The sequence below is a fragment of the Pholis gunnellus genome (assembly GCF_910591455.1).
Source record: "Pholis gunnellus genome assembly, chromosome: 19".
Lineage (NCBI taxonomy): Eukaryota > Metazoa > Chordata > Actinopteri > Perciformes > Pholidae > Pholis > Pholis gunnellus.
This window is the reverse complement of record NC_136546.1, coordinates 19557425-19583800: the sequence shown is the minus strand read 5'-3', so window position 1 is coordinate 19583800 and position 26376 is coordinate 19557425. Positions and strand designations below refer to the sequence as shown.

General features: G+C 42.3%; 3 protein-coding genes across 3 annotated transcripts; 2 read left to right on the top strand and 1 right to left on the bottom strand.

Moving 5' to 3' along the window:
- Window positions 1–432: 432 nt before the first annotated feature.
- Window positions 433–11400, top strand: flvcr1 (FLVCR choline and heme transporter 1; the record flags this gene model as incomplete). The annotated part of the gene is made up of 10 exons (XM_079179998.1): window positions 433–1107; window positions 1391–1535; window positions 2782–2922; window positions 3295–3362; window positions 4448–4551; window positions 5275–5385; window positions 6417–6522; window positions 6636–6747; window positions 6929–6996; window positions 8529–11400. 10 exons carry the CDS (start codon window positions 433–435, stop codon window positions 8625–8627), a joined length of 1629 nt encoding a protein of 542 aa, XP_079036124.1. The 3' UTR covers window positions 8628–11400.
- Window positions 11401–12721: 1321 nt separating this feature from the next.
- LOC306711607 (uncharacterized protein) lies at window positions 12722–15632 on the top strand. The gene is made up of 7 exons (XM_079180617.1): window positions 12722–12760; window positions 13448–13747; window positions 14287–14589; window positions 14751–14819; window positions 14942–15043; window positions 15142–15170; window positions 15313–15632. Exons 3-7 carry the CDS (start codon window positions 14304–14306, stop codon window positions 15382–15384), a joined length of 558 nt encoding a protein of 185 aa, XP_079036743.1. The 5' UTR covers window positions 12722–12760; window positions 13448–13747; window positions 14287–14303; the 3' UTR covers window positions 15385–15632.
- A 2944-nt stretch (window positions 15633–18576) lies between these two features.
- Window positions 18577–23154, bottom strand: LOC306711843 (cytochrome P450 2K1-like). The gene is made up of 9 exons (XM_079180904.1): window positions 22886–23154; window positions 22596–22758; window positions 22351–22500; window positions 22108–22268; window positions 21786–21965; window positions 20547–20688; window positions 20277–20461; window positions 19166–19307; window positions 18577–19080 (listed from the first exon to the last, which is right to left on the bottom strand). Exons 1-9 carry the CDS (start codon window positions 23090–23092, stop codon window positions 18893–18895), a joined length of 1518 nt encoding a protein of 505 aa, XP_079037030.1. The 5' UTR covers window positions 23093–23154; the 3' UTR covers window positions 18577–18892.
- Window positions 23155–26376: the final 3222 nt, after the last annotated feature.

Below are 26376 nucleotides of genomic sequence, written 5' to 3'. Positions count from 1 at the left end.
TACACGCTGTTGTATCGTCGCATGTCAGCCTCCACGTGGTCACCGATGCTTCTCTTATAAATATAAATATATAATATATTAAAACCACAGGCAGCAGTACAACATACCACCAGCTCTTGCAGCGCTACTATTGGCTCATCAGAAGCTCGTGCGACATCGTCGGATGAACAAAAGATAGAGGAACCACTTCACAGAGGGAGAGACGCACGAGACGCGCAGTACGTCAGAGAGAGAACAACCGGATGTTTTCTATCCGCGTGGAAGTAGTTTGTTTTAAAATGTATCCAGTCTGAGTGTTTCCGTGTTATTATATTCTCTAAAGCATCGTAGAGGTAGTTTTTCATCGCTTCCTGGCTCGCGTCTTGTCAGCAGCGGGAGGGAGGGGGGACGGGACGGGGGGACAAAATAATAGAAAGCGTCAAAACGGGCATCATGGTCGCCGGTGAGCTCGTGCAGGAGCATCTGCGCGTAGACACCGGCGAACTTGACGACATCGCGGTCAGCAGGAAGACTCCCGAGCCGGACGGAGCGGCGGATCCGACGTATGGAGCGGCGCCTACGGGCGGGGCTGGAGAGACGGACCCCGAGCGAGAGAAGGAGCTGCAGCCGGATGAGAGAGAGGCAATGCTGCCCAACGGAGGAGGAGGAGAGGCGAAGGAGAAGCTCGAGACGAAGCTGTACCGGCGCCGGTTCGCCGTGCTGGCCGTTTTCAGCCTGTACTCTTTGGTGAACGCCTTCCAGTGGATCCAGTACAGCATCATCGCCAACGTGTTCACGCGCTACTACGGAGTGACCAACGGCAAGGTGGACTGGCTCTCCATCGTCTACATGCTCACCTACGTGCCGCTCATCTTCCCGGCCACCTGGCTGCTGGACCGGAAGGGTCTGCGGCTCACGGCCCTGCTGGGCGCCGGGCTCAATTGCGCCGGCGCGTGGCTCAAGTGCGCCAGCGTGAGCCCCGGGCTGTTCGGAGTCACCGTCGCCGCGCAGGTCGTCTGCGCCGTGGCGCAGGTGTTCATCCTCGGCCTGCCGTCCCGCGTCGCCTCGGTGTGGTTCGGGCCCCGGGAGGTTTCCACCGCGTGCGCCACGGCCGTGCTGGGGAACCAGGTCAGTGTGTGTGCGCGCATGGCACAGATTATTTATAGGGCTATAATTTACAATGTGTTTAAGGTAAGACGAGTGGAATAGATAGAGTCATGGAAGAATTGGATGGTAGGGAGAGAGAGAGAGCCAGCAGACAGTAAAGTACATTTACTCAGTACTGAAGTGCAATTTTGAGGTACTTGTATACGTGAATATTTCCATTGTATGTTACTTTATTACACTCTCTCTCTCTCTCTCTCTCTCTCTCTCTCTCTCTCTCTCTCTCTCTCTGTCTCTCGCCCCTTAGTTAGGAACAGCCATAGGCTTCCTGTTGCCTCCAGTGTTGGTTCCCAACACGCCCCACGACGATGAACTCACGGGTCACAACATCAGCATCATGTTCTACGGCACCGCCGCTGTCTCCACCGCCCTCTTCCTCCTCACTGTTATAGGTACACACACACACACACACACACACACACACACACACACACACACACAGCGGCCTTGCATACGTTGCCTATGTGGCGCTATCTGCTCCAGTTGCTGCAGATTAGTGGTTCAGTGGCCTTGAAGTCCCGTGAGGTGACCACAGCAACAGCTGCGCAACAGAGGTGTGTGTTAGTGTGCTTGTTCCTGCACTTCTGAGGACCCAGATGTCCTCACAAGGACGGAGGATATTCCTGAAACTTTTCAAAAAGGGAGACATTTTGCCGCTCCTTAAATCTGTGGGCGACCGGTTCAGGATTAAGACTTGAGTTAGGGATTAAGAGTAGAATAGGATCAGGTTTATGTTAAGGAAAGCCCTGTGGTGAAGTGTTATGTTTTCTCTACATCAACACTGCATTGTGTTATGGAGTTAGTGGGTGAAATAGACCTTACAGATCATCAGTAACACCGATCCAGTGTAGTGATGGAGGGAAGCCGCTCCTTTAACTTTGTTGTTCATTATTGAGATCACAGTTATTTAAAATTACTGTGATGTTAATAACTCGTTATGAACCAGTCTCAGTGTAGTCCTGATCCTCTATATGAACCAGTCTCAGTGTAGTCCTGATCCTCTATATGAACCAGTCTCAGTGTAGTCCTGATCCTCTATATGAACCAGTCTCAGTGTAGTCCTGATCCTCTATATGAACCAGTCTCAGTGTAGTCCTGATCCTCTATATGAACCAGTCTCAGTGTAGACCTGATCTCCATCAGTAAACGAGACCACCAGAGAGAAGAAGGTCTATTTCTATAGAGTTATTCTTAATGCTCGTCATCAAAATGAGATGAAATCACGCAGGTTCACCAGAAACTGCAGAGACCGGTCCACCGTAGACAGACCAGAACCAGGACTGAGCGGAGCAGACTTTCAGACCCTGCTGCAGTTAAATTTGAGGTTTTCTGAAGAGACCACTTTTGTCCACAGTACCCACGAGGTAGACACTAAATTCCATTTATTTGTAGTAACTTTACCAACTTTACGATTACTCATCAACTTTGGATTTGAACATCTATGTAACCTGCTTTTGACACTGAACCGAGCCAAGTGATTATTTATTGTACTGTCTCTTGTTCGATATGGGCGCTAAAGCACAAACGAATAACCACGAAACACTCAACCGACACTAAAATCACCAGGATCTTCCCGGTGGGAACGCAGCTTCGGAGGCCCAGCGAGCTAACCCAAACGGTCTCTTGTGTGTCCTACAGTGTTCAAGGACCGCCCCCTCCTCCCTCCCAGTCACGCCCAGGCCGTCCTACCAGGCTCCCCCACCGCTGATTACTCCTACAAACAGTCCATCGTGAACCTGATGAAGAATAAAGCGTTCGTGCTGCTGCTCATCAGCTACGGTGAGTGTTTCTAAGGCTCTCGCGGCGCTTCTTCACCGTGACTTCACAACGTGTCTATAAAGGATCCGTCACGCATCTCACAGGCCGACTTTAAAGAAAAGGGCGAGGCCGTATTTAACGTCATGTAGTCATTTGTCCTGCGGGCGTTAACGCCTTTTGAGTCTGTAACCCAGCAACAGCCAATCAGGAATGCAGACACTCGCAGCCAGTCAGGACACATAGACACAGAGATAGTTGTATGCAAACACATGTGCTCTCTAACTATCTCAATGCATGCGTCCCAGTGAAGCCTGTGGCTGTTCTTCCATTTAGAGTTTGATTTAACAAGTTAAATTATAAACGTATAGACTCTCTGTTGGTGTTTGTTTGCAGGTATGATGACCGGTTCCTTCTACTCAGTCTCAACACTTCTCAACCAGATGATCATGGCCTGCTATGAGGTAAAGCAAACGGTTTAATCTTGTGCTCTTTCTCTCCACAACCGGACTCCTTGTCTGTTTCTCCCGGGTTTTAATTAAGGGAGGATGTTTTTGTGAGATTCTTTTTGGAGAAAGTTTTACGGATCTGTCGATTTAAATCAGTTAATCGATTAGTCGACAAAATGGCGTCAACAACCTTAATGTAAGGTCCGCTTCTAATCCTACTCCAGAGTTTTTAAACAGCTTCAAAACTCTCTAGTGATGAGGACTGTCGGTCACTTCGGTCCAGAGTGAATATCTGGAACATGAGAGGGATTACAGGGAGATTTGGTCCAGATGATTTGTGTTCTGCCGAGGTTAACAGGAAGTAGCAACAACACAACACACACACACACACACACACACACACACACACAGAGAGGCTGCAGATACAGAGAGAGTGAGAGTGCAGATACAAAGCAAACAAAACTATCTGTGTCAGCAGCTGCTGATCTTTTCTTAATCAGTACAACAACTTTCCCACCATGTAGCCGTTTCATTTCATTCTATTCTGGGGTTTAAAACATGAAACAGAAACTGGACGTTTGGATGGAAAGACAGATGAGAGAGAGAAGAACAAAGAAACGTTGATGGCTTTGATGAGACATGAGCTCATTGTCTGAGTTCATTTTCACGCATGCCTGCTGCCCACCGCGACACACACACACACACACGCACAGCAAAACGACAGAGAGAAAGACCGAGACACTCACTCTCAAACCCTCTCACACACACACACACTGACTGACGGTCAGTTTCTGCTTTTCTTAGCAATACATATTATCCCTGTTACACACACACACACACACACTTAGAGATGTTCACCCTTGCATGAACTTATAAAACTCTCTCAGATGACTTAACTACCCTCTCCCACCAGAAGCACTGTAAATCCCTGACCCCCCCCCCCCCCTACCCTCCAACTCATATACACACACATACAGAACTTGTGACTGGATTATCGTCCACCTGTACGAGTTTAAAGTTGCACAAGAAGCTTTTTAGTCAGCGGTTTGTTCCCTCTTGATGCATCATCAACACATCTTATCTCCTCTCCTGTCCTCCAGAACCAGGAGTTGAACGCCGGGAGAATCGGTTTGACTCTGGTTCTCGCTGGAATGGTCGGCTCCATCCTCTGTGGCGTGTGGCTGGACCGCACGAAGACGTACAAGTAGGCAACACATGCACACACACACACACACGTTCCCCACCCGTTTCCTGAGGTAATAAATCAAGAGGGCCGTAGAGTCATTTTCTCATAGACTTCTATACAACCAGAGGAGTCGCCCCCTGGTGGACATTAGAGAGAATGCAGCTTTAAGGCTTCACTTTCCCCATGATGGGGTTGAGGTCTGGACTCTGTGCCGGACAGTCTATTGCTTCCACACCAAACTGGGAAATCCATCATCTTAAAGCTGGATTAGTTCAGGACATTGTTATTGTGACAAAGGAAAGGGTCTAATGACTACCGTATCATTGTTTTCTGTAGCTTTAAGACTTCACTTCATTGGAGCCAAGAGGCCCCAAAACCTTGAAAAGGTGTCTCAGACGGGCCGTGTAGTGTGATATAAGAGTCGTGTAACATGCTCGCGGGAGAACAGCTGGGAGAGTAGATGAGAAATGAAACCTGAGACACAAGTTGAAGGGAGCTAAATAAAGATAAATTCTGACGCCACTTAGACACGCCAGGTTTGCGTCGGTGACAGGAAATTCGAGTTCTGCAAGCGATGTTTAAACGTGCCGCTGTAGTTATAGTCAGAGGAATGGGATTTCATTCAACTTCACAAGACGAGTGGGAGGAAAAGGAATCTAGAGAGCGATCACAGGAGCAACACGTGGCCTCTGATTGTCAATCAAAGTAGTTGAATAACGCTGTCATGTTTGTGTTTCACAGGATGACGACTCTGATCGTGTACGTCCTGTCCTTTCTGGGCATGGTGGTCTTCACCTTCACTCTGGACCTCGACAACATCATTCTGGTCTTCTTCACGGCTGGAGCTCTGGGGTACGCCTGGATCCCAGTCACTGAATGTCTACACTTACACGTTTAACAGATACTTCATGTCCTCTCGTAAACCATCTCCAGTCACGTCAGAGGGATCGTAAAGACCAGTGACAAACAGCATTGACCTTCACATGGAGATGTGTCCAAACTAAAGAAACTGAATGATTTATGAATCACAAAATCCATTTCATACTTTCTTGAGATAGAAAGTAAGCAATTGATTTTGTGTTATTTTCCTTTAAAGGAATACTTCACCCCCTAAACGACCATTACTCACCCGGAATGACCTTGAATTTCTGTTGGAAACGTTGTTTTTTCTCTCGTGCCTCCACGGGAAACGGTGTCGGAATCAGAAAACGGAGAAAAGTCTCATGTACCCAGTGGTACGCTCACTACTTCCCACACACGTGCATCTTCGCTAAAACGTCCATGCAGAGGTTGTTTTTAAATCGTGTGCTTTTTACGAAAGTAGTGCGAGTACGACTGGATGAACGAGACTCTGATTATGCTGCACGAGTTGTGTGAGAGTTTGTATTCGGACGTTTTCATGTAGTTTTACTGTTGCTGAACGCAGCCCTCCTCCTACTCATATTCATCAAGATGTTTTTATCTCCGCCATGAAGATCATGTGATGGTTTTGCTGATAGAGCAGCGAGGACAGAGCGTCTCTGTGACCTTCAGGCTGCACAGTCCTGCTTTCAAAACAAATGAAGAAACCGAGCGTCAGCTCCGTCTCGTTCTCTCATATTGTTTTAGGTGTAAACACACCTGCTGTACGAAGCAGGCGTGTTTACACCTACACTGTGTGCACGTTTACAAATCACATTGGAATCACACTTCAAACCTCCTCCAGAAGTGGTTTGGATCCGATTGGTCAGAATCACATTTTAGTTGTGTTTTTGTGTTGTTAACAGGATAAAAGCTGCAAAAACAAACCAACGGATTTGAGGCGGCAGTCTGAACAAGACCGTGCGCTCCTTTGTAATGTTGTGCACGTGACTGTATTTAAGTTGAAGCGTCTTGTGTTTCAGGTTCTTCATGACGGGTTACCTGCCTCTGGGCTTTGAGTTCGGGGTGGAGATCACCTACCCAGAGTCTGAAGGCACGTCGTCAGGACTCCTCAATGCTTTCGCTCAGGTACCACCAAGTTTCTCAAAAGGTGTCCTAAAGGTGCTGCATGTAAGAGCTCTCACACCCATTAACTATGCATATGTGTGTGTGTGTGTGTGTGTGTGTGTGTGTGTGTGCAGATGTTTGGGATCATTTTCACTCTGATTCAGGGCAAACTGACCACAGACTACAGTCCGCTGATTGGAAATATCTTCCTCTGCGCCTGGATCTTCTTGGGAATACTGCTCACCGGTAGGCTGCGTGTGTGTGTGTGTGTGTGTGTGAACATGTGTTTGTGTGTGTGTGAACATGTGTGTGTGTGTGTGTGTGTGAACATGTGTGTGTGTGTGTGTGAACATGTGTGTGTGTGTGATCTTTTGTGCATGTCAAGCCAGATATCAGAGATGTAATATTTCCTTGTTTTATGTTTCAGCGTTAATTAAGTCGGAACTGAAAAGACACAATATCAACATGGAGGCGGACAACGACCACATGAAATCAGTGAGTACACTAAAACACACACACACACACACACACACACACACACACACACACACACACACACACACACACACACACAGACAGCAGATCACTTTCTTTGCACAAGTTGACTGTAACATCTGGAGAGAAACATTCAGTCTGTTTTTCGATGCCACATTTTCATAACTGGAAATAAATTGTGGAAAGTTTGAGTCAGAGCAACAGACCAGACTTAGCAGGAAGTCACAGAAACAGTTACTTCCTGTTAGATCTGATCTGTAGGCATCTTGTAGTTTTCAGACCTTGTCCGGATTTATTCATCTCTGTTTGTAGAAATATATTTATGTGGAGCTGTTTGTGTATCTGGCATTGTATTCTATCCTTTATTCTTTTCATGTCATAGCAACAATCTGCCGTTACATGTTATGTCTGCATGCACCGGGGCAGGAGAGGCACAATAGGATTCATTTGTTCTTTCGTGAGCTTGCCACCCACGGTGCATCAGTGGCCCTTTGATTCATGTTAGCTTTAGATTGTTCGGGACAAATGGCCCCAACATCTTTATTCATTTCGATCATTTTCTCTTTCATCTGCGTCCCGCCGGTGTGCCCTTTAGAGAGGACAGCGTTGAGTGTGAGTGTCTCTTTGTTCAGCGTCTCTCCTCTCGCTGGCGTCCCGTGGCGTGACCTTATGGCGAGACAGATTCTTCATCCGTCCTCTGCTTTCTCTTCAGTGTGGACATTAAGTGTCTTGGGTGTGTTTCTGTTCTGGCATATAAACCTTCCTCGACACAAACAAAGCTATAAAATACTCGACTCTGCTCGCTACCAACTGATTATCTCTAATGGTGTCTGAAGGTGCCCTGCGAAGCGCCCTTCAGACACCCAGACCTTTAAATCTGTTTCTGGACTCTTCCGTGCATCTGAGTCTCAGCTGAAGTGACCTTCAGAGGAGGCGTTTCATCAAACACATCCTCTCCTTCCTCTTCATCCCTCGCTCAGAGGTTTACAGCTCAAGCTTTGGTTTCCCCCGAGAGATCACACGATCAAGTTTGAGACACCAGCGATCGACGAAAACACCAGCGATCACAGATAAAGCGTCTTATTGTCTTATTATTCGTCAGGTTTAAAGCAATCTTTAAAGATATTGAACTTTGTATGGCAGCCGTTGATTGAGAGGAGAACTGGCAACAGCTTTGTTTGCTACAGTCTTTGCTCACATGTTTGGTTTCATTGTCGCTGAGCAGAACAGTGTCTGGCTTATCAGGTGTGGAGCTCGGAATGTGTCCTCTGGCTCTCAGCCCAGCAGTAGGTTTGAGCAGGCGGCAATGAGGAAGTGCCCTAAACTTGTATTATCTCTCATAGCCGCCAATCGTGATGGAAAACATCACTAAGGCCAAGTTTGTCAAATCAGTTGGTGTTAGCCTAGGGGTGTTAGGTGTTAGGTGTTAGCCTAGGGTTCATCCCGGTTCTTCCAGACTGAAACAAATGCTTGTGGACTCGTCTTGCCGGTCGCCATCTGAAGTGTCTCTCTTGTGTTTCTGTCTCCTGTAGCTTCCTACTGAGAGTCCCGGGGACGGCCCTTCAGAGAAGAAAACCAACGGCGTCAAACTGGAGCCCTCGATCAGCTTCTCCCGTGAAACCTCCCTGTGACCCCGCCGAGTCACCGGATCCACCGAAGAAGGTCTCCCCCCGCTGCCCCGGGATACTTGTTGGCACCGAAATCTACGTGAAGTACCTAAAAAGCACACTTTGATTATATATTTATTTTGCCAAGCTCCTTGATGCCCATGTCTTATGAAGCACGGCCACAATCTGCAGTGGATTGAAGGCAGGCAGCTGACCAACGCGCCGCGGCGCGGTCGACGTTCTCCATCAAAGCCTGCTGTGGGATCCGGGTTCTCCCACTTCTAAAGTGTTACCTCCAATTCACAGAACGTTGGCTTTCATTACGGAGAGGTAGTTGTGGATTACATAAAAAAAGACAAGAAAAAAAAGAAGTATGCACGCAGTGTCGTGCAGAAGAAGCTCCACTGCACTTATCAAAGAACAACAAGCTTCCAGCTCTTACATCACCATCACCAGGTTGGCTGGAGTTGAGAGAGAATACTCTACAGGTGACATTGTGTGTTCGTTTGGAGTCTCCAGGCCGTCTTGGAGAACGAACCAGAGAGCCATTCTGTTTGCTTTTTCGTACCACTGCACACCGCACGGGGCCAACGTCTCCTGAGTTTACTTGAATTTGACTGTCGTGCTCTGGACTGAAGTTGTGAAACGCGCTGTAGATGTTGTTGATATCGCTTCATTTGATTTCTTCTTCTTCGCGTACGAACCAGTAAAACCATCTGAAACCTGGTTTTGGAGCGGCCTTCGACGGGAACAGACGACACAAATCGTGTTTATTTTTCTGTCATGCTGCATGCATAGCAGAAGGAGAAGCAGCTGCAGGCGATTGTGCGTGCTTTGTTTTAGTCTCCATGATAACGGGCGGACTCTGTCATGACAGTAAGTTCGAGGACGTCTCGACAATTACGGGAGGTTTTTATTCGCAGCTTTTCTTTTTGACACCGGTTTGAGTATGAATGTCGCTCTTTACTTGCTGTAATCCATAAAAAGACGCAGAAGAGTCAAATGTTTCCAAGAATGGTTTTGGGCTTTTAGATTCCTGGGGTGCATCGATGAGCTTTCCTCTCTTTTTCTTCCCTTAACTCTCCACCTCGTAGGGAGAAGAGGACATTTAGAACGGGTTATGAAGCTGTCCTGACACAACACTATGCAGTTATGAAGATGATTATGACATTACAGAAGTAACCGTCTGCAGTAGTAAAATAGATGTGTTGATGTGGCCGGCTTGTAAATGTCCTCTCTGCACAAACCGGAGAAAACAGAATATGAACAGTTCAGTGCACAATTAGAAAATACACGTTTTATACTCAAAGGCATGATTTCAGATGTTTATTACACTCTGTACGTCACAGCTGAGGGACGGGGGGACAGCGCCATCTTGTGGGTTTTCTTCAGCAGAGCGGGACAGCACAAGCACATAAAGTCCCATAAAGCTTTCTTTAACCATTTATAACTAAAAGTATTCTTATTATTAGTTCGGTTGAATAAAAGTTGCCAACTTTATAGTTTCAAAATGTGTAATTAGTCTATTTCAAGTTGTTTAACTGACACATCTGATGTTTTAAAGCTTAAAGTAAAACATAATAGGCTAGCTCAATTCTTTTTGGTAAATTATTTATATTTTTTATATTTATCCCTTTTAAAAAGTGCAAAAATAACTTAAACAACCAAACTTTAATATTTTGATCTCCATATTTGGGCTTTTATGTCTCACTGCATCGCAGCACTTCCCCCCTTTGTGACGGGACGTCGTCATCTTCACCCCAACGAGCTTCATGTCGGCTTAACTTTATTTATTTCTGCTGAAAACAACTTCAGCTGTTTGCACATCCCAAAAACACCCTCGACACCATTCTGGTGAAGAAATATTGTTGCTGTCAAGATTCAGAAGTTTGCAACATTTCAAAATGAATATTAAATAATGGTCCAATGAAATGTTATTGTTGTAGGTTGATGGAGAATATTAATCAAGTGTTGACTTGATGACATACTTTTCTTAGTGTACCTTCAACGTGATCGCATGCTTCTCCAAACCACTGTTACATCTTCTGTTTCTCTATTTATGTTTTCAAGCTTTATGTAAATATTTCATGTGTGTACTTTAATTTTCACTATCTTAACAAATTGAGATCTGTACGTTTCTTTGTCTTTCTCTAGTTTTTATAACAGGAACTTTTATAGAGCACTTAAGTTTTATCATATGGTCATATGATTTAGTTGTTAATTAATTATGAAAGGGTTATTAACATGTGACTTAGTTAATAGGCTTTAGTCAGAAAAATACTGAGAATCTAAGACCTCATTTGTGCATTTTCCCTTCAGCTCTACTGTGACTCCTTCTTGAAGGAAAAGGCTTGTGTTGGTCAACACATGTAGTGTGTCTCTTTATACTTTATGACTTGGGTACCCCATCCTGAAGCCCATAGTTGTCTACTGGGGTCGTAAGTCATAAAGTCAAATAACAGGTCACACATATATGAATGAAAAAAGGCTCAGAAATGTCCTTGAACAGCTGGCTTATTTATGTGTTTTTTTACAGCTCTATGGCAGAGAGGAAGACGATGTCCTTGATACACTTCAATTAATTGTTGATTTGTTCACAGTAAGAACAAGGAGAATATCGTGAGCCTCATCCTGTAATTCTCTGTGTATACCGACCCAAACCTGTAGTAGAGATACCTACATTTGTGCAGATTGTTGCACTAAATGTATTCCAGTATTCAAAAATGTAAATGTTTCATTCATCTGTGAAGCTGCTGTTGAAAGATGTAGAAACTTGTCTGCTGTCATAAATACTGGAATCACATTACTCTGAAGACATTGGGTCAAATCACAACAATAAAAGCATTTTTCTCCAGTACTCCCCAGTGTTTTACTCCAATGTCTTTCCTCTTGAGGTATGCTCAACAATGGCGCGTCGATGTTGTGGTTAGAACTGTCGCCTCAGATCAACAGGGTTCTGGGTTTGAACCAGGCGGCAGCCTCCGGTTCCACGGAGTGAAGCCGATGCTTCATGTGTTAAAGCTGCATTCTCTCTAATGTCCACCAGGGGGCGACTCCTCTGGTTGTATAGAAGTCTATGAGAAAATGACTCTACTTCTCTCTTGATTTGTTACCTCAGTAAACATTGTAAACATGAGTTTATGGTCTCAATCTCTAGTTTCAAGTCTTCTTCAATACAGCATGATGTTCATTTAGTAAATGATGGTCCATTTAGAGTCAAACAGACCATAAAGCAGGGTAGAGAAACCACTTAATCGACCACTTAATCTCATGAAACCATCTTCAAATCTTTTGAATATTGTCAAAAAAGAATTACTGTAACCGCCTCAGAGAATCAAATGAAGGAAGTCAAATGCTGCAATCGAAGTTGCTTCATTGTGATTACACAATGATTGTCTCAGGAATACCAACACACCCACACAAGTTCTTCCGAAATGCTGTGACTTAAATTTCCCATTAATACATTTTACTGAGAGAAATAAACCAATGCTCTAAGGATGCACGCACACAGACGCCTATAATGAAATGATCTCCCACTAAATGCTTGGGTCATTTTGAGAGACATTTGATTCACATTAAAGGAACCACATAAGCTGGTTTAAGTCCTGTCTACCACATTGTTTTCAGTTTGTTAATGTCAACAATTAATCCTGCTAATTCTATTCACCTTATATATGCTTCCTTTGGGGATTATTATTAGGAAACACTCTCAAACTTTCATTGATATGCAGACAATGCCCAATTATATCTATTGATCAAGCCAGACGACACCACAGTTAGGTAAACTCTAAGCATGCCTTAAGGCAACGCATTCTTACTCCCAACGCGTCAAATACTGACACTTGGTCAGTGGCCCGACGCTTCAAACTCAGATTCCACTCGGTACATGAATAGTGTCTTTTTAAAATGTTAGAAAGTTAGATTTAGGCAACAAAACCACTTGGTGACGTTTAGGAAAAGAGTGCGGATGACGTTGACGTTATACTATTCATCAGTAACTGCGACGGTCTAATAATGACACAGGAAGGAAGTGTCATCATCAGCTGCAGGTCACAGAAAAGACACAAAAAGCCCCACAGATCCCCGTCTGCCTCCAGAGAGCAAACAGAGAATGATTCGACTGGAATTAATCCTAGTTTCTGTGCTTCAGTTTGAAGGTAACTGCTCTGATTCTCTTTTCTTGTTTAAATGTTTATCTTTTTTACAAAATGTAGATTTTATCTGACTGTGATAGAACATCCATACCAAGTGAAATACTCAAAACAAGAGGGTCATAGAGCAGATATATGAACAAAAGTAACAATCAAATTTGTAAATTTGTAAATTAAATTTGTAAATTAAGATTAACATGAGCTTCCTTTTAAACTCATTTTACTGAATATTAAGTGTCTGTTTTATCTGAATGCATTTAACTAAATGTTTATAAAAGATAACATCAGAAGATTTCTTTAGCGAAGCAATGTGACATTTTGGGAAATGTGCGTTTATCTTAAAGGCTCATATTAAATATGGATATATGAGCCAGAAGAAGGTTAGCTTAGCATAGCATAAAGACTGGAAACAGGTGAAAAGGTAACTTTATTCGCCTATACCAGCGTCTTTATCTTGTTTTATTTGATCATTTAATAAATTGCGGTTGCACACGGCACTATTTCCTGTGAAGGGGCAGTGGCTTCCTGGAGTCTTATCGTCCCAGCGAGGTTGCCAGGCTGCCACCAGTATTATTGTAAACAACAACACATTTTCTTGTGTCGTAAAAAAAAAAAAAATATTTACTGTATTCAGATAATTGAATGTGTAAATTGTCAGTAACAAAAAACAAACAAATCTAGCTTTCTTTCCAGCATTGATCAGTGGAAAGATAATCTACCACAGACCTGGAGAGGATGCCGTCCTGCCCTGTGCCATCGCGTCCTACTCTGACCCAACCTGCCGCCTCGTTTCATGGTTTTACAACAGAGATCCATCTCAGGATACCGTTCAGGTCGAGATTGGAAATGCCAGCTCAGTCCCGGCCGCCAGGCTGAGCGTGGACACCGCGTGCTCTCTGGTCATTAAGAGCGTCACCGCTGAGGATGTTGGTCTCTACAAATGTCGGCACGAGGCGAGAGTTAGTGAGGACGTGTATCTCAATGTTCTTACAAGTGAGTCCGTGAAAAGCCATTGATGGTGCTACTGTGTTTAAAACCGTATCCACTCATGATTCTGTTCTTGTTCTCTTTCTGCCTCCCGGCTTCTGAGCCAATGCTGTCAAAAGGGAAGTCGTGACTTTCAGCCTTCAGCTATTAATTCCTCACAGACGGAGGCAGAAAGAGACACGAGCTTATGGATCTAAAGACACAACACAGTGTGTTTAAGGACACCTGGCAAGGGTTAAAATAAGTATAATCCTTATCTGAACTTCATTCTCTCTCTGTCTCTGTCTGGACAGCCAGCAGATCAGCATTTACAAATGTGAACCTCATTTATTGCACAAAAACTCCCAATAGATAAGCTCCCTCTTTGTGAATTCATAACCAAAAACCCATGAACACCATTGACTTTAAGACAAGGGAACCAGAAAAATGGTTTCAGGACTTATTCCTGCAGCTCAACTCGACTCAGTAAAACAATTATGACCGAAGACGAACAGAGACTCTTCTTCTTCTAGTGAAGTCGCTAACTTTCTTTCATCTCCTCCCAGTCTCTCCATCCCGACCAATGAGGGACGGCGAGGTCACATTAGACTGCACTCTGTGGAGACACGTCAACCTCCGTCCCTGTCGACTGGACGGCCTCAACTGGCTGGATGAGAAGCGAACCATGCTGCGAGGTAAAGGCCCCGGCCACCATTCCCACAGACAGAGAAAATGCACCTCTACTCTGACTGTGGAGCGTCAGAGCGGCCACAACAGGAGATACACCTGCCAGTTCATTGATTCGAGGGACGTAACGATAGAGGCTGAATACACACCTGACTTCACAAGCGGGACGACATCTGGTCCGGGTAAGATAACAGGCAGCCCAGACTTGATTTGATCCGAGTAAACCTTTGTCTCTTCATATTGTGTGTGTTGTAGAGACATACATGACAATAACTGTCCCCATGCAGATGATTTCATGTGTAACGTGTCATTTCTTACAGAATATCTGTTCTTTTCTTTCCAGCGGTTATCAGTGAAGCGCCCATCTCTGAATACACACCTGACTTCACAGGTGGGACGACATCTGGTCCGGGTAAGATAACAGGCAGCCCACCAGGTACAGCGTTTTGCCTCCTGGTTTCTCAGACGTTGGAGCTTTTTGTTCTGCGGGATATTTTTCATGTTCTTCTTTATTAACTGACTTGTGTTGAACAGACTCCACGGGTTGGTCTCCTCTGAGCTTCGTCATGTTGGCTCTACGTATTGGAGGACTGGTTCTAATGATTGTAATCACCGTTGTTGTCATCAGAAACAGATGTGAGGGAATTCAGATCATCATTTGGCAGAGCTGGTTAATATAAATCATACGTTTAGGATTTTTAATGATACTTTTTTTTAATTCATTTTTCTTCCAGGGAACAAAAAACCACTTGATGACGACAAAGTGAGTAAAAACGTAAACAATAAGTAACTTTTCTCATTCATGTCTGAAGCTATACGTCTGTGACCACAGAGGCTGCAGTCGCTCTGGTTCTTTCCCCTGAAACTATTTCATCCAGAATCTCACGTGTTGTGTTGTGTTTCAGGTCAATAATGATGACGGCGGCGTCCAGTATGAAAACGTAGAAGCACCTCGTGCTGCTGCTACAAGAGTGTGAACGTTACATTGATCAGGTGGAAACAACGCTGGTCTGATGTATGCGTGAATACAGAAGGCCACTATTTCTTTGCTTTATCCGCTGTACTAAATAAAATGTATTTTAATATGTCAATGTGTTTTTTGACCTTAGCGACATAAATTGATAAATTGAGCTTCAAAGGATTTTGAATTACTGTACTGCTGTCGTTCTCTATCTGATGCATATAACTGTCTCTCTATCTTCTCTGGCGTCAGATGTTGTGTTGTGATATACAGTCAAATAAAGACGACTGACTCATCAGGTTTGAAGACTTCCTACTGTCACAGCTCTGCCACCATTATCCTGTTTTGTCCATCGCTCACTCACCTAATCAGTTTATTCAGTGCACCTGCCAGTCGCACCCATCTCGTCAGCTCATTACTCTCACCTGCTCACTCTGCTGCATCCACTATTTAAACCCCAGTCACACACACTCACTCGCTGCCAGATCATTGTCATGTCTACCCGCCCGTTTGGGTCGCCTGCCTCCCTGCCTCCCTGCCTCCCTGCCTCCCTGCCTCCCTGCCTCCCTGCCTCCCTGCCTCCCTGCCTCCCTGCCTCCCTGCCCTGCCTCATGTTGCTGGATTTCCCCCCTTGTCTTGTGTCTTGTCTGGAATCTATGGAAGCCCATTCTTGCCAGCAAAAAAAAATAAAAAATCCACCAAAAAATAAATAAATAAATAAAATATCCACCCAAAAAATAAATTATATATATATCCACCCAGAAAAAAAAAAAAAAAAAGATTATCTTTTTTTTTTGTAGCCGGAAAAAAGTGAAGAAAAAAAAAAAGATGTTTTTTTTTTTGCTAGCAAAAGAGATTAGAAGTGCACATGCGCTTCAGTGACGATCTCCTCACAGGTCCCTTCATCCCCTCGCCAGTCTTTCCATGAAAACAACATGCAATTCTACATATTAATACTTAGAATGATATATAACATCTAACATTTACAAAAGTCACCAGTAATAGTTACCTTGTGTAGAATTGCATGTCGTATTTTTTCCGGCAAAACCCCCCCCCCCCAAAAAAAACATCATAATCTTTTTTTTTTTTTTTTTTTTAAACTTTTTTCCGGAACAAATAGGACATGCAAAAAAAATAAAAAAATAAACTGAATCTTTTTTTTTTTTTCTGGGTGGATTTTTTATTTTATTTTGCTGACGGGAATGGGCTTCCATAGAATTCCCTCTTGTGTTCCTGTTCTGAGTTCATAATCCATAAAATACCTGCTTCACTCAACTTCTGGTCTTGTCTGCATTTGAGTCCTCCACCCACACCCCGTGACACCTACAGTTTCAAACCACTTAAAAGCCTGCGTGTAACCTCATTTCAGTCTTTTGTCACAAAGGCTGATGTAAAGTGTCATGTAGCAACACAACATGCATCTGTTACACTTAACATTAAATGATACAATATAAAAGTGTACATGAAGAAACACCTCAGCGGGGCTGCAGCAGTGACAGGTGGGATGCCACCAGAGGTAAAGTTATCTTCCTCCTGCTGTCATGACTGGAATAATTAAGAAATATCTTAATAATAAAATTACAAGTGTAAGAGCCATTTTGTTGTTTTTGTTTTTGTACAACCTCCCACCACATGGGGGCGTAGGTATATAATCAGTGGGGTCATTGCATGCAGGTGTTGCTGAACAGAAGGAAGCGAACAGTTTTGGACCGTGCGACATTGAATGAATATAAATGTTATGATGTTGGTCTATGTAAAGGAAATGGATTACAGCACAGAAAGCCATGAATTCTGTTTATGTAGAGAATAAATTGCTTATATTGGAAGTGGAATTGGTTGTTGGGCATGCGTCTAAACAAACATTTTCAGCAACCGTGGTGACTTTTTATCTGGGAAGAAACGGGGTCACTACAGCATGTTTAAACAAAAGAAAAACAATATGAATTTGAAAAAGGGATAATTTCGCACCTTCCAGGACTTAATCAGAATCCATTTCCATCATCCTAGTAATTTGGGTTTCCTGCTACTGAGGAAATGATAGCATGCTAACACGCTAAACTAAGATGAGTTAGCATTTAGCTTAGCACCACGCTGCCACAGAGCTGCCAGCATCGACTGCAGACTCTTAGTCTTGTAGTTCTGTGTTTGGTGTCGTACCAAACATGCCACTTCCTCTTTTAAATACACCACGGGAATGACTAAATAGATGATGACATCATTTCCATCACACCATGAGCAACATAGATCTCAGATATAAAAGTTAATTTGGTTTCAGTGGAAAAACTGATCACATGTTTACCATATAGGTCAGGGGTTGAACTGGTGGAAGGGAGGCCGAACTTTGTTAGTTGGCCCTTTTCTACAGTCACTGAATGATTTAACCAGTAATATTGTTCACTGATGGTACAGACGTGTAATATTCTCATAATATCTCTGTCTCGACTTTGGTCTTTGGCTGAATAAAACCCTCCGGTTTGTGTCATCCAGATCAAAGAGGAGGAGGTGACAGAAGCAGACGATGATCCCAGCAGCCTCTGCAGCTATGTCAGCAAACCAAAATAAATCAGAGGAAATGAAACTTTGCGTGATGACGAATTCATACATCCTGCTGTCAAGAGTGTAATGCGCCCGTGTAATAAAGCTGAGTCCTTATCGCCAAGGCCTGGGTTTGAGTCCGACCCCCTGGCCCTTTGTGCTTTGGTGAGCTGCTCTCTAATTCTCACACCTTTCCAATCTTCAGCTCTACTGCCAAATAAAGTACAAACAAAACCCCCAAAAAATAATCTTAAAAAGAATAAAACAAAAAAAACATTATCTCGGTTAATCGTTGAAAGCGTCAAACTGACAAAAAACTAAAAGCGTAAGCATCAATATGTAACTAAAAGCAAATTATTTCCCTTAAAGTTAAAGCCCATGGCAATATAATACACATTAACCACGACTATCTTCTTACGACCAAGAAGTTAACACTTCATGGACTGGGAAAACCACTGGGGGACATTCTTCTTCTTTTGAAACAAAAATTTGTCAAAAACCTGTCGGGGCATATAAACTTAATTCATAGTAGATGTGCAGCTTTGATTTTGAAGTAGTTATGATGAGGTAAGCACCTCCAGGTAATGCTGGTACTCTGTTGGAAAACTTCACACAAAGGTCAGATAACTTGAGGTCTTGTTTATTATTTTGCATCTCAAGTTACATGAAAGCTGTTTTTGTAATAGTTTCAAGATGATTGTTCTCTGCAGGCGGACACAGTAAGCAGCCAATAAAGAATTTCCATTGCTGTGACATGAGTGATTCTAGAGCAATTCAACATACGTTTTCTGAATTACATCACTGATGTTTCAGTACTTTTATTTATAACAAGTCTGTGACGAGGGAGTGACAATGTGCTCATTACATAATTGATGTTGGACATATTCAATGCTGTTGCACTACACGGGATATAACGCTGTACAGATTAGAATCTGCTCTCTTGATTGCAACAGAGTTGAAGTATGAAAGTGGGCCAAGCAGGCAGCTGCTCACATGCAGGGAACAACACACAGTTTATGGGGTGAAGGGTTGAGGGTGAAGCCCACACGTGGAGTCAGATCCAGTTCATCCTCTGAGACTCCAGGTGGAGGAGTGAAACGAAAGTGTTGCATGAGGGTGGTGAAGAAGATGAAGAGCTCCATCCTGGCCAGGCCCTCTCCGAGACAAACTCTGCGGCCTGTGTGAGAGAGAACGAATGAAAATGTTCATTTCACCTGCAAAACAAATGTGAATATGAAGAAAAGACAGATTAATTTACCAACCTGCAGAAAAAGGCATGAAGGCGTCTCGCTTGACAAACTTCCCGTCTTTGTCCAGGAAGTGAGCAGGATGAAAGATGTGTGGCTTCTCCCACTCACTCTCATCATACAGGACAGATGTCAAGAGAGGATATACTGTGGTTCCCTGTGGACAATACATGAATTGAACAGTTTTCTATATTTTAGTATTCTTTTCAAACTACAAAAGCACAGAAATGAATTATTAAATTCAGAATTATTGTCTTAGTTTGTATCTCGAACATGCAGCTGTGTATGGAGGACCAAACGAGCCTTGTTAGAAAAAGAAGTTAGAAAAGATTAAAAAAAGAGTATTCGGCACCACCAGTGGGCCAGACAGCTCCGCCTCTGCGAAATTAGGTATCATTGTTACTGATTACAAAGAAATTCAGATAATCCAGATAAAGTTTAACCTGGAATTAAAGTTAGCAAATTCAAGTTTGAAAAGACATCAATACTTTAATGTTGGCCAGTCGAGACGAGGGACCAGATGTGTAAAAGATAAGAAAGCATACAACAGGCTAGGCATACACAAGGTTTTTGGAAGGAAGAAATTGAACATAAATTAAGAAAAAATTAACATGATTGTTAACTAGTTTCACTAATTGTGATGTTATTTTTGAAGGTTACTCCGCATTTTGTAAAATGTCAATCAAAAAAGTATTTCAACAAATTTCTTAAATCTTTAATTTCTTCCTTGATTTTCTTGATTTCTTTTATTTACATTTGAGAAAAAAGGAGATGCACTTATGACTTCTGGTGACTAGTAGTTCTCTTGAATACCTATGTTGAATACACTTATTGTAAGTCTGCTAAATTACTGTAATGTAATGTAATGAGCCATCATCTCCCTGTTAATGATTGATTCATTTGATCCCGAACTTGATGATGTTTACTCACTGCAATTGATTACAAAACAAATAAGAAATACATTTGGATACAAATAGATACACCTAAGAAAAGAAAATGGCACATAAATAATTAAAACATTAAAATAACGTATTTTACCAGTTTAGGTTTGTATTATTATTTCATTATGTCATACTATTTATTGACAGGTTGGGTCCTGCATACAATGCGTTTCTTTCAGTCTGACCTTCTTAATGAAGTGACCCTGGAAAGTGACGTCTTTGCTTGTTTTGTGAGGAACTGCCGTGGGGAGGATGCTGCCCAGTCTCTGTGTCTCATGGACGACGGCGTCGGTGAAGGGCAGGTTCTTCCTGTCCTCAACCAGCACTTGACGACTTCCTATCACCCTGCTCAGCTCCTCCTGGACCTGGTCTGGAAGATGAAAAAGTTTTAGTTTTTATGTAGGTCCATTTTCTGTTTTGTTGTATGAAAATTGTGGGGAACTTTATCTCTTTGCCTTGTATTTTTGGATTCTTGGCCATAAACAGAAATCCCCATCTCAGTGTGGTTGCTGTTGTATCAGTGCCAGCAGCAAAGAGATCGAGAACGGTGTCCATAAGGTTGTCATTGTTGAAATGACTGTTGGTATTCCCAGATTCCTGCAGGTAATGAATCAGTGCAGTTATTCAAACAAATATGATTCAAAATTTTGATACGTTACATTATTCACGGACTGAAGGATTTGTTGTTTTTGTTTTTCAAAGTTGCTTATATTTTAGCTTAATCTTCTGCTAACCACCTCAGCCACCATGGCTGCAAGACTAAAAACATGAGAGAAATATTGCTAGTGAATGAAGATGAAAAGATGGCCCTCTGTAGGGATTATTTTCTGCAAACAATGTAGCACCAAAGCCTCTGGGAAATAGCATGCTAACTAGCATACTATTTGGCTAGCTTACTAATTCCACCATGCTTTCATGCAACACTGACTACAGAACATAATTCGCACAAAGTTGTCACTTATCTGGCAATAGCAGTGTGCTTTCTGACATTAAATTGTAAAATGTTACTCTTTTTAGCTAATTAGCTAAAAACTACTTTGCCGGAAGGGGAGGAGGAGGTAGCTCCAGAGATTAGCTAATTAATTAGTGAACTCTGGAGATGGACATGCTAGCTAGCTAACTAGCCAGCCGTCCTTTTCAGAGCTCCCGTCTATTCTCCTTCCGGTGAAGTTGTCTACCAGCGACATAGGGGTTGGCTAATATGGTCCTGTTCGTTAATAGTTAAACCACATAAACCCGACAGGCCTGCCAGCTGTCAGGTTTAACAGTTTACAGTTTACCATCGAAAAAATACACTGATCACGAAACGAATATAATGATATCGCATACCAAATGAAACTTCAGAACCTGGGCTACAATAATATTCAAGCCGTTTGTACATGCTCCAAACAACTCAAACCACTCAAACAACCAACTATAAGAATGACCAAGTCGTATTTTCTTCACCCATAATAAAAAACAAAAAGCTAACAAAACTTGCTAGCCAGCATTAACAGCAATGGAGTGTATGTACAGTCTATTTTTACATATAATGTCCTTTTTTAAGCATCATATCTGAAACTGTACACTACATCACAATCAAACATTTCAATAAAACATCTACTGTCTACTTCAGTTCAAACATCCTTTGTTAAAGCTACATCTTAATAGCAATGGCCATAATAGCAATTTTGATAAGTGATACATTTCCCAACCTCCAGATTTTGCTTTCGGACTAGAAATGCGTCCACAAAGCCTCTGCACATTTGTTGGTTGAGGGTCTCCTTCAGACTACTGAACAGCTGTAAGTTATGTTCCCTGTTGGCGGTAATCAACTTCTGGATTTCCTGCTTGTCAGCAATCCATCTACCGATCCATGGGAACAGGTTATACAACTGTTGGAAAAAAATGTAAATAAAATATACATATAAATATAAAAATAGTATGTAATATTATTTCTTCAATTTAGGTCAGCTGTATTATTTATAGTAAATTCACAATAATACAAGTCTATGCTTAATAAAAATGAAATGACACCAGTATTGACGGAGAGCCCGCAAGTTGGAAGTTTCTGTTAGTTCGATCGACCATGGATGTAAACTGTGGATCATCATATTCAAATCTGTTGCCATACACAATGGAGCAGATAATATTTGAGACTGCGTAGTTCACTGGTTGTGTTGTATCAAAAGCTTCACCTGTAAAAAAGAGGGAAAAAATCAATATCATGAGGATTGACGAAATGTTATGTCATACTGTTGGTTGTAATGAGACATTTACCTTTGTGTTTCTTAAACACTTCAATGAGGCGCTGACATTCCTCACTGATTTTTTCCTCGATCGCCCTCTTGCCCATCCCAAAGTCTCTCAGATTCGTCAAAGCAAAGCGTCTCATCTCTTTCCACGAATCACCATTGGTCCATAAAATCCCTGAGAAAAAGTAGTTCAGCAAAATATGGTAACAAATTAGCGCATTGTGGGCAAAGACTATAAATATGAAAGTATTTGGGAAAATCTTTCTTTACCATGTCCTTTAGTAAGTACTTTTGAAATTTGCATTGGAAGTCTGTCTCCAAACTCATCAGCATAATTGACAAGTGCCTCCTTCACCGTCTTGTATCCAGCCAGGACCACCACTTGTTGGGATCCCATATAGACGCTGAACACAGATCCATATTTCTTGGAAAGCTAAGAACAGCAACATTATGTCATGGAATTTTCTGATATAAGACACACACATGAGAAAGAAAACAGGATGAAAGAGCTGACTAAGAAGCAGAAACAACAAACTCCCCTATGAAGAAGCTACTCTTACCTCCAGTAGTGTGTTGTGGGGTCTCTTGAGGTCAAGCTGCAGCAGGTTCCCGAGTAAGGGAAGTGGTGTTGGTCCTGGAGGTCCCTTCCTGTCCCCCTGGGAGCTGAAGCTGAAAGAGGAGACAAGGTAGACGAGTAGCAGGACCACCAGAGCCCCCAACAGGGAGACAGAGCTGGAGGACTGGAGGAACAGGTCTAACATCCCCATGACTTTAAAAGAAAAGGTATCCTTGCCAGTGAACTGACAAAATAAGTTCCCTGTCCTGCTGCCTTTGCCTCTGTGACTGTTTGGGTAATGAGATATGCCTTTTGTAGCTGCCAGTGAGAGAAATGGGCCAGCCTAAGGGTGGGGCTATGGAAAAGTTCACCCCCCCCCCCCAATGGGTTTGATTGTTGTTTGAGTTTAACGAGACAGATTTGCACTTGTGTTATCTTAAAACAAATATCTTTAGGTTGCCATGTCAGTACAAAGTCTGTACAGAGTTTGAAGAGACAAGCGGGTTAAAGTTTGACTGGACACAATCCAGTCTGTTGGTTTTTGGATTCAGGCTCTTATCAAGACTTATTTTTTCGTGCATTGCTCATTGTTAACACTCCGCTTAGCAACTTTGGATATAAGACTGGAATTGGAGATGAGAAACAACGTTTAAGACAAGATAAAGCTAAAGCTAAAGCAATAAAAACTAAATCATCATCAGACAATATCTAATGGGCTCTGAGATTGCATTTTGCTCTGCACACGGACTGTTTACCTGCACTCAACCAAAGCTTGCTTGAACTAGCTCAGCACATTACACAGAAACATGTCCAATATAAACCTTAGAGCCCACCAGTGGGCCGTGGAGGTACTGCCAAATAGTTAGTTTAGATTATTTGTCTTGGTAATTACAAAGCTAGTGAAAAATAATAACTGATAAATGGGCTCAAGAATTAACGTAAATAAAAAACGTCAAATTAAAATGCATCATTTCAATGACTTATGGCTGCTGGTTATGTTTGAATAGCACTATCAGTGGTTCAAGGACACAGGGTGTCGTATGCTGTACAGAGTTACCAACCTTCTCTTCCTCAAAAAACAAAGACGCAATGGAAAGCTTTCAGCAGCAGTTGCCATCCTGCTCACTCCAGATATGAGGAGTTACATCATACCTTGACTCTGACCTTAAGTGGCCCTGCTCATATGTATCCTTTAACTAGATATTGTAAACACTGGTAAATGATAAACTGTACTCGATCAAATTTTATTTTTTTATTTTGGCTTACCTCGGATGATTTTACATCACACCATTGGCAAAGATCATCATAAAAAAAGTTTTATATGATGTTTCAACTTTGTTCTCTGTCACCTTTCATCCTGCATTATCTTTGATCCTCCTTTCTTTTCACAAAACCCCATAAATAAGTTTTACAAATGAACTCTGCTGACATTTTTGACCAAAAAAATAATAAAAAAAGATTATGATGTTTTTTATTTTTTTTTTATTTTATTTAACCAAAAAAAAAAAAAAGGTCATGTTTTTTTTTTTTTTCTTTTTTGGGGAAAAAAGTTAAAAAATAAAAAAAAATAGAGATTAGAAGTGCGCATGTGCTTCAGTGACGATCTCCTCACAGGTCCCTTCATCCCCTCGCCAGTCTTTCCATGAAAACAACATGCAATTCTACATATTAATACTTAGAATGGTATATAACATCTAACATTCACAAAAGTCACCAGTAATAGTTACCTTGTGTAGAATTGCATGTCGTATTTGTCGCAAAACCCCCCCCCCCCCAAAAAAAAACATCATAATCTTTTTTTTAACTTTTTTTCCGGAACAAATACGACATGCAAAAAAAAAAAAAACCTTTTTTTTTTTTTTTGGGTGGATTTTTTATTTTATTTTGCTGACGGGAATGGGCTTCCATAGAATTCCCTCTTGTGTTCCTGTTCTGAGTTCATAATCCATAAAATACCTGCTTCACTCAACTTCTGGTCTTGTCTGCATTTGAGTCCTCCACCCACACCCTGTGACACCTACAGTTTCAAACCACTTAAAAGCCTGCGTGTAACCTCATTTCAGTCTTTTGTCACAAAGGCTGATGTAAAGTGTCATGTAGCAACACAACATGCATCTGTTACACTTAACATTAAATGATACAATATAAAAGTGTACATGAAGAAACACCTCAGCGGGGCTGCAGCAGTGACAGGTGGGATGCCACCAGAGGTAAAGTTATCTTCCTCCTGCTGTCATGACTGGAATAATTAAGAAATATCTTTATAATAAAATTACAAGTGTAAGAGCCATTTTGTTGTTTTTGTTTTTGTACAACCTCCCACCACATGGGGGCGTAGGTATATAATCAGTGGGGTCATTGCATGCAGGTGTTGCTGAACAGAAGGAAGCGAACAATTTTGGACCGTGCGACATTGAATGAATATAAATGTTATGATGTTGGTCTATGTAAAGGAAATGGATTACAGCACAGAAAGCCATGAATTCTGTTTATGTAGAGAATAAATTGCTTATATTGGAAGTGGAATTGGTTGTTGGGCATGCGTCTAAACAAACATTTTCAGCAACCGTGGTGGCTTTTTATCTGGGAAGAAACGGGGTCACTACAGCATGTTTAAACAAAAGAAAAACAATATGAATTTGAAAAAGGGGTAATTTCGCACCTTCCAGGACTTAATCCGAATCCATTTCCATCATCCTAGTAATTTGGGTTTCCTGCTACTGAGGAAATGATAGCATGCTAACACGCTAAACTAAGATGAGTTAGCATTTAGCTTAGCACCATGCTGCCACAGAGCTGCCAGCATCGACTGCAGACTCTTAGTCTTGTTGTTCTGTGTTTGGTGTCGTACCAAACATGCCACTTCCTCTTTTAAATACACCACGGGAATGACTAAATAGATGATGACATCATTTCCATCACACCATGAGCAACATAGATCTCAGATATAAAAGTTAATTTGGTTTCAGTGGAAAAACTGATCACATGTTTACCATATAGGTCAGGGGTTGAACTGGTGGAAGGGAGGCCGAACTTCGTTAGTTGGCCCTTTTCTACAGTCACTGAATGATTTAACCAGTAATATTGTTCACTGATGGCAAAGACGTGTAATATTCTCATAATATCTCTGTCTCGACTTTGGTCTTTGGCTGAATAAAACCCTCCGGTTTGTGTCATCCAGATTAAAGAGGAGGAGGTGACAGAAGCAGACGATGATCCCAGCAGCCTCTGCAGCTATGTCAGCAAACCAAAATAAATCAGAGGAAATGAAACTTTGCGTGATGACGAATTCATACATCCTGCTGTCAAGAGTGTTTTCTGTCTGTTAGGAAGTGGACTGTTGGATTTGTGCTTCAGTTTTTCTGCTCAAACACTGTTTCTAGTTTGTTGGTTACATTCAGTGTTCTATCACTTAGTCAGTTTAGGATTTTAAAAAGACAAAAACCCGTTAACCAGATTTGGCAGCATGGTTGTTCCCTATCCACGTTTTTATTG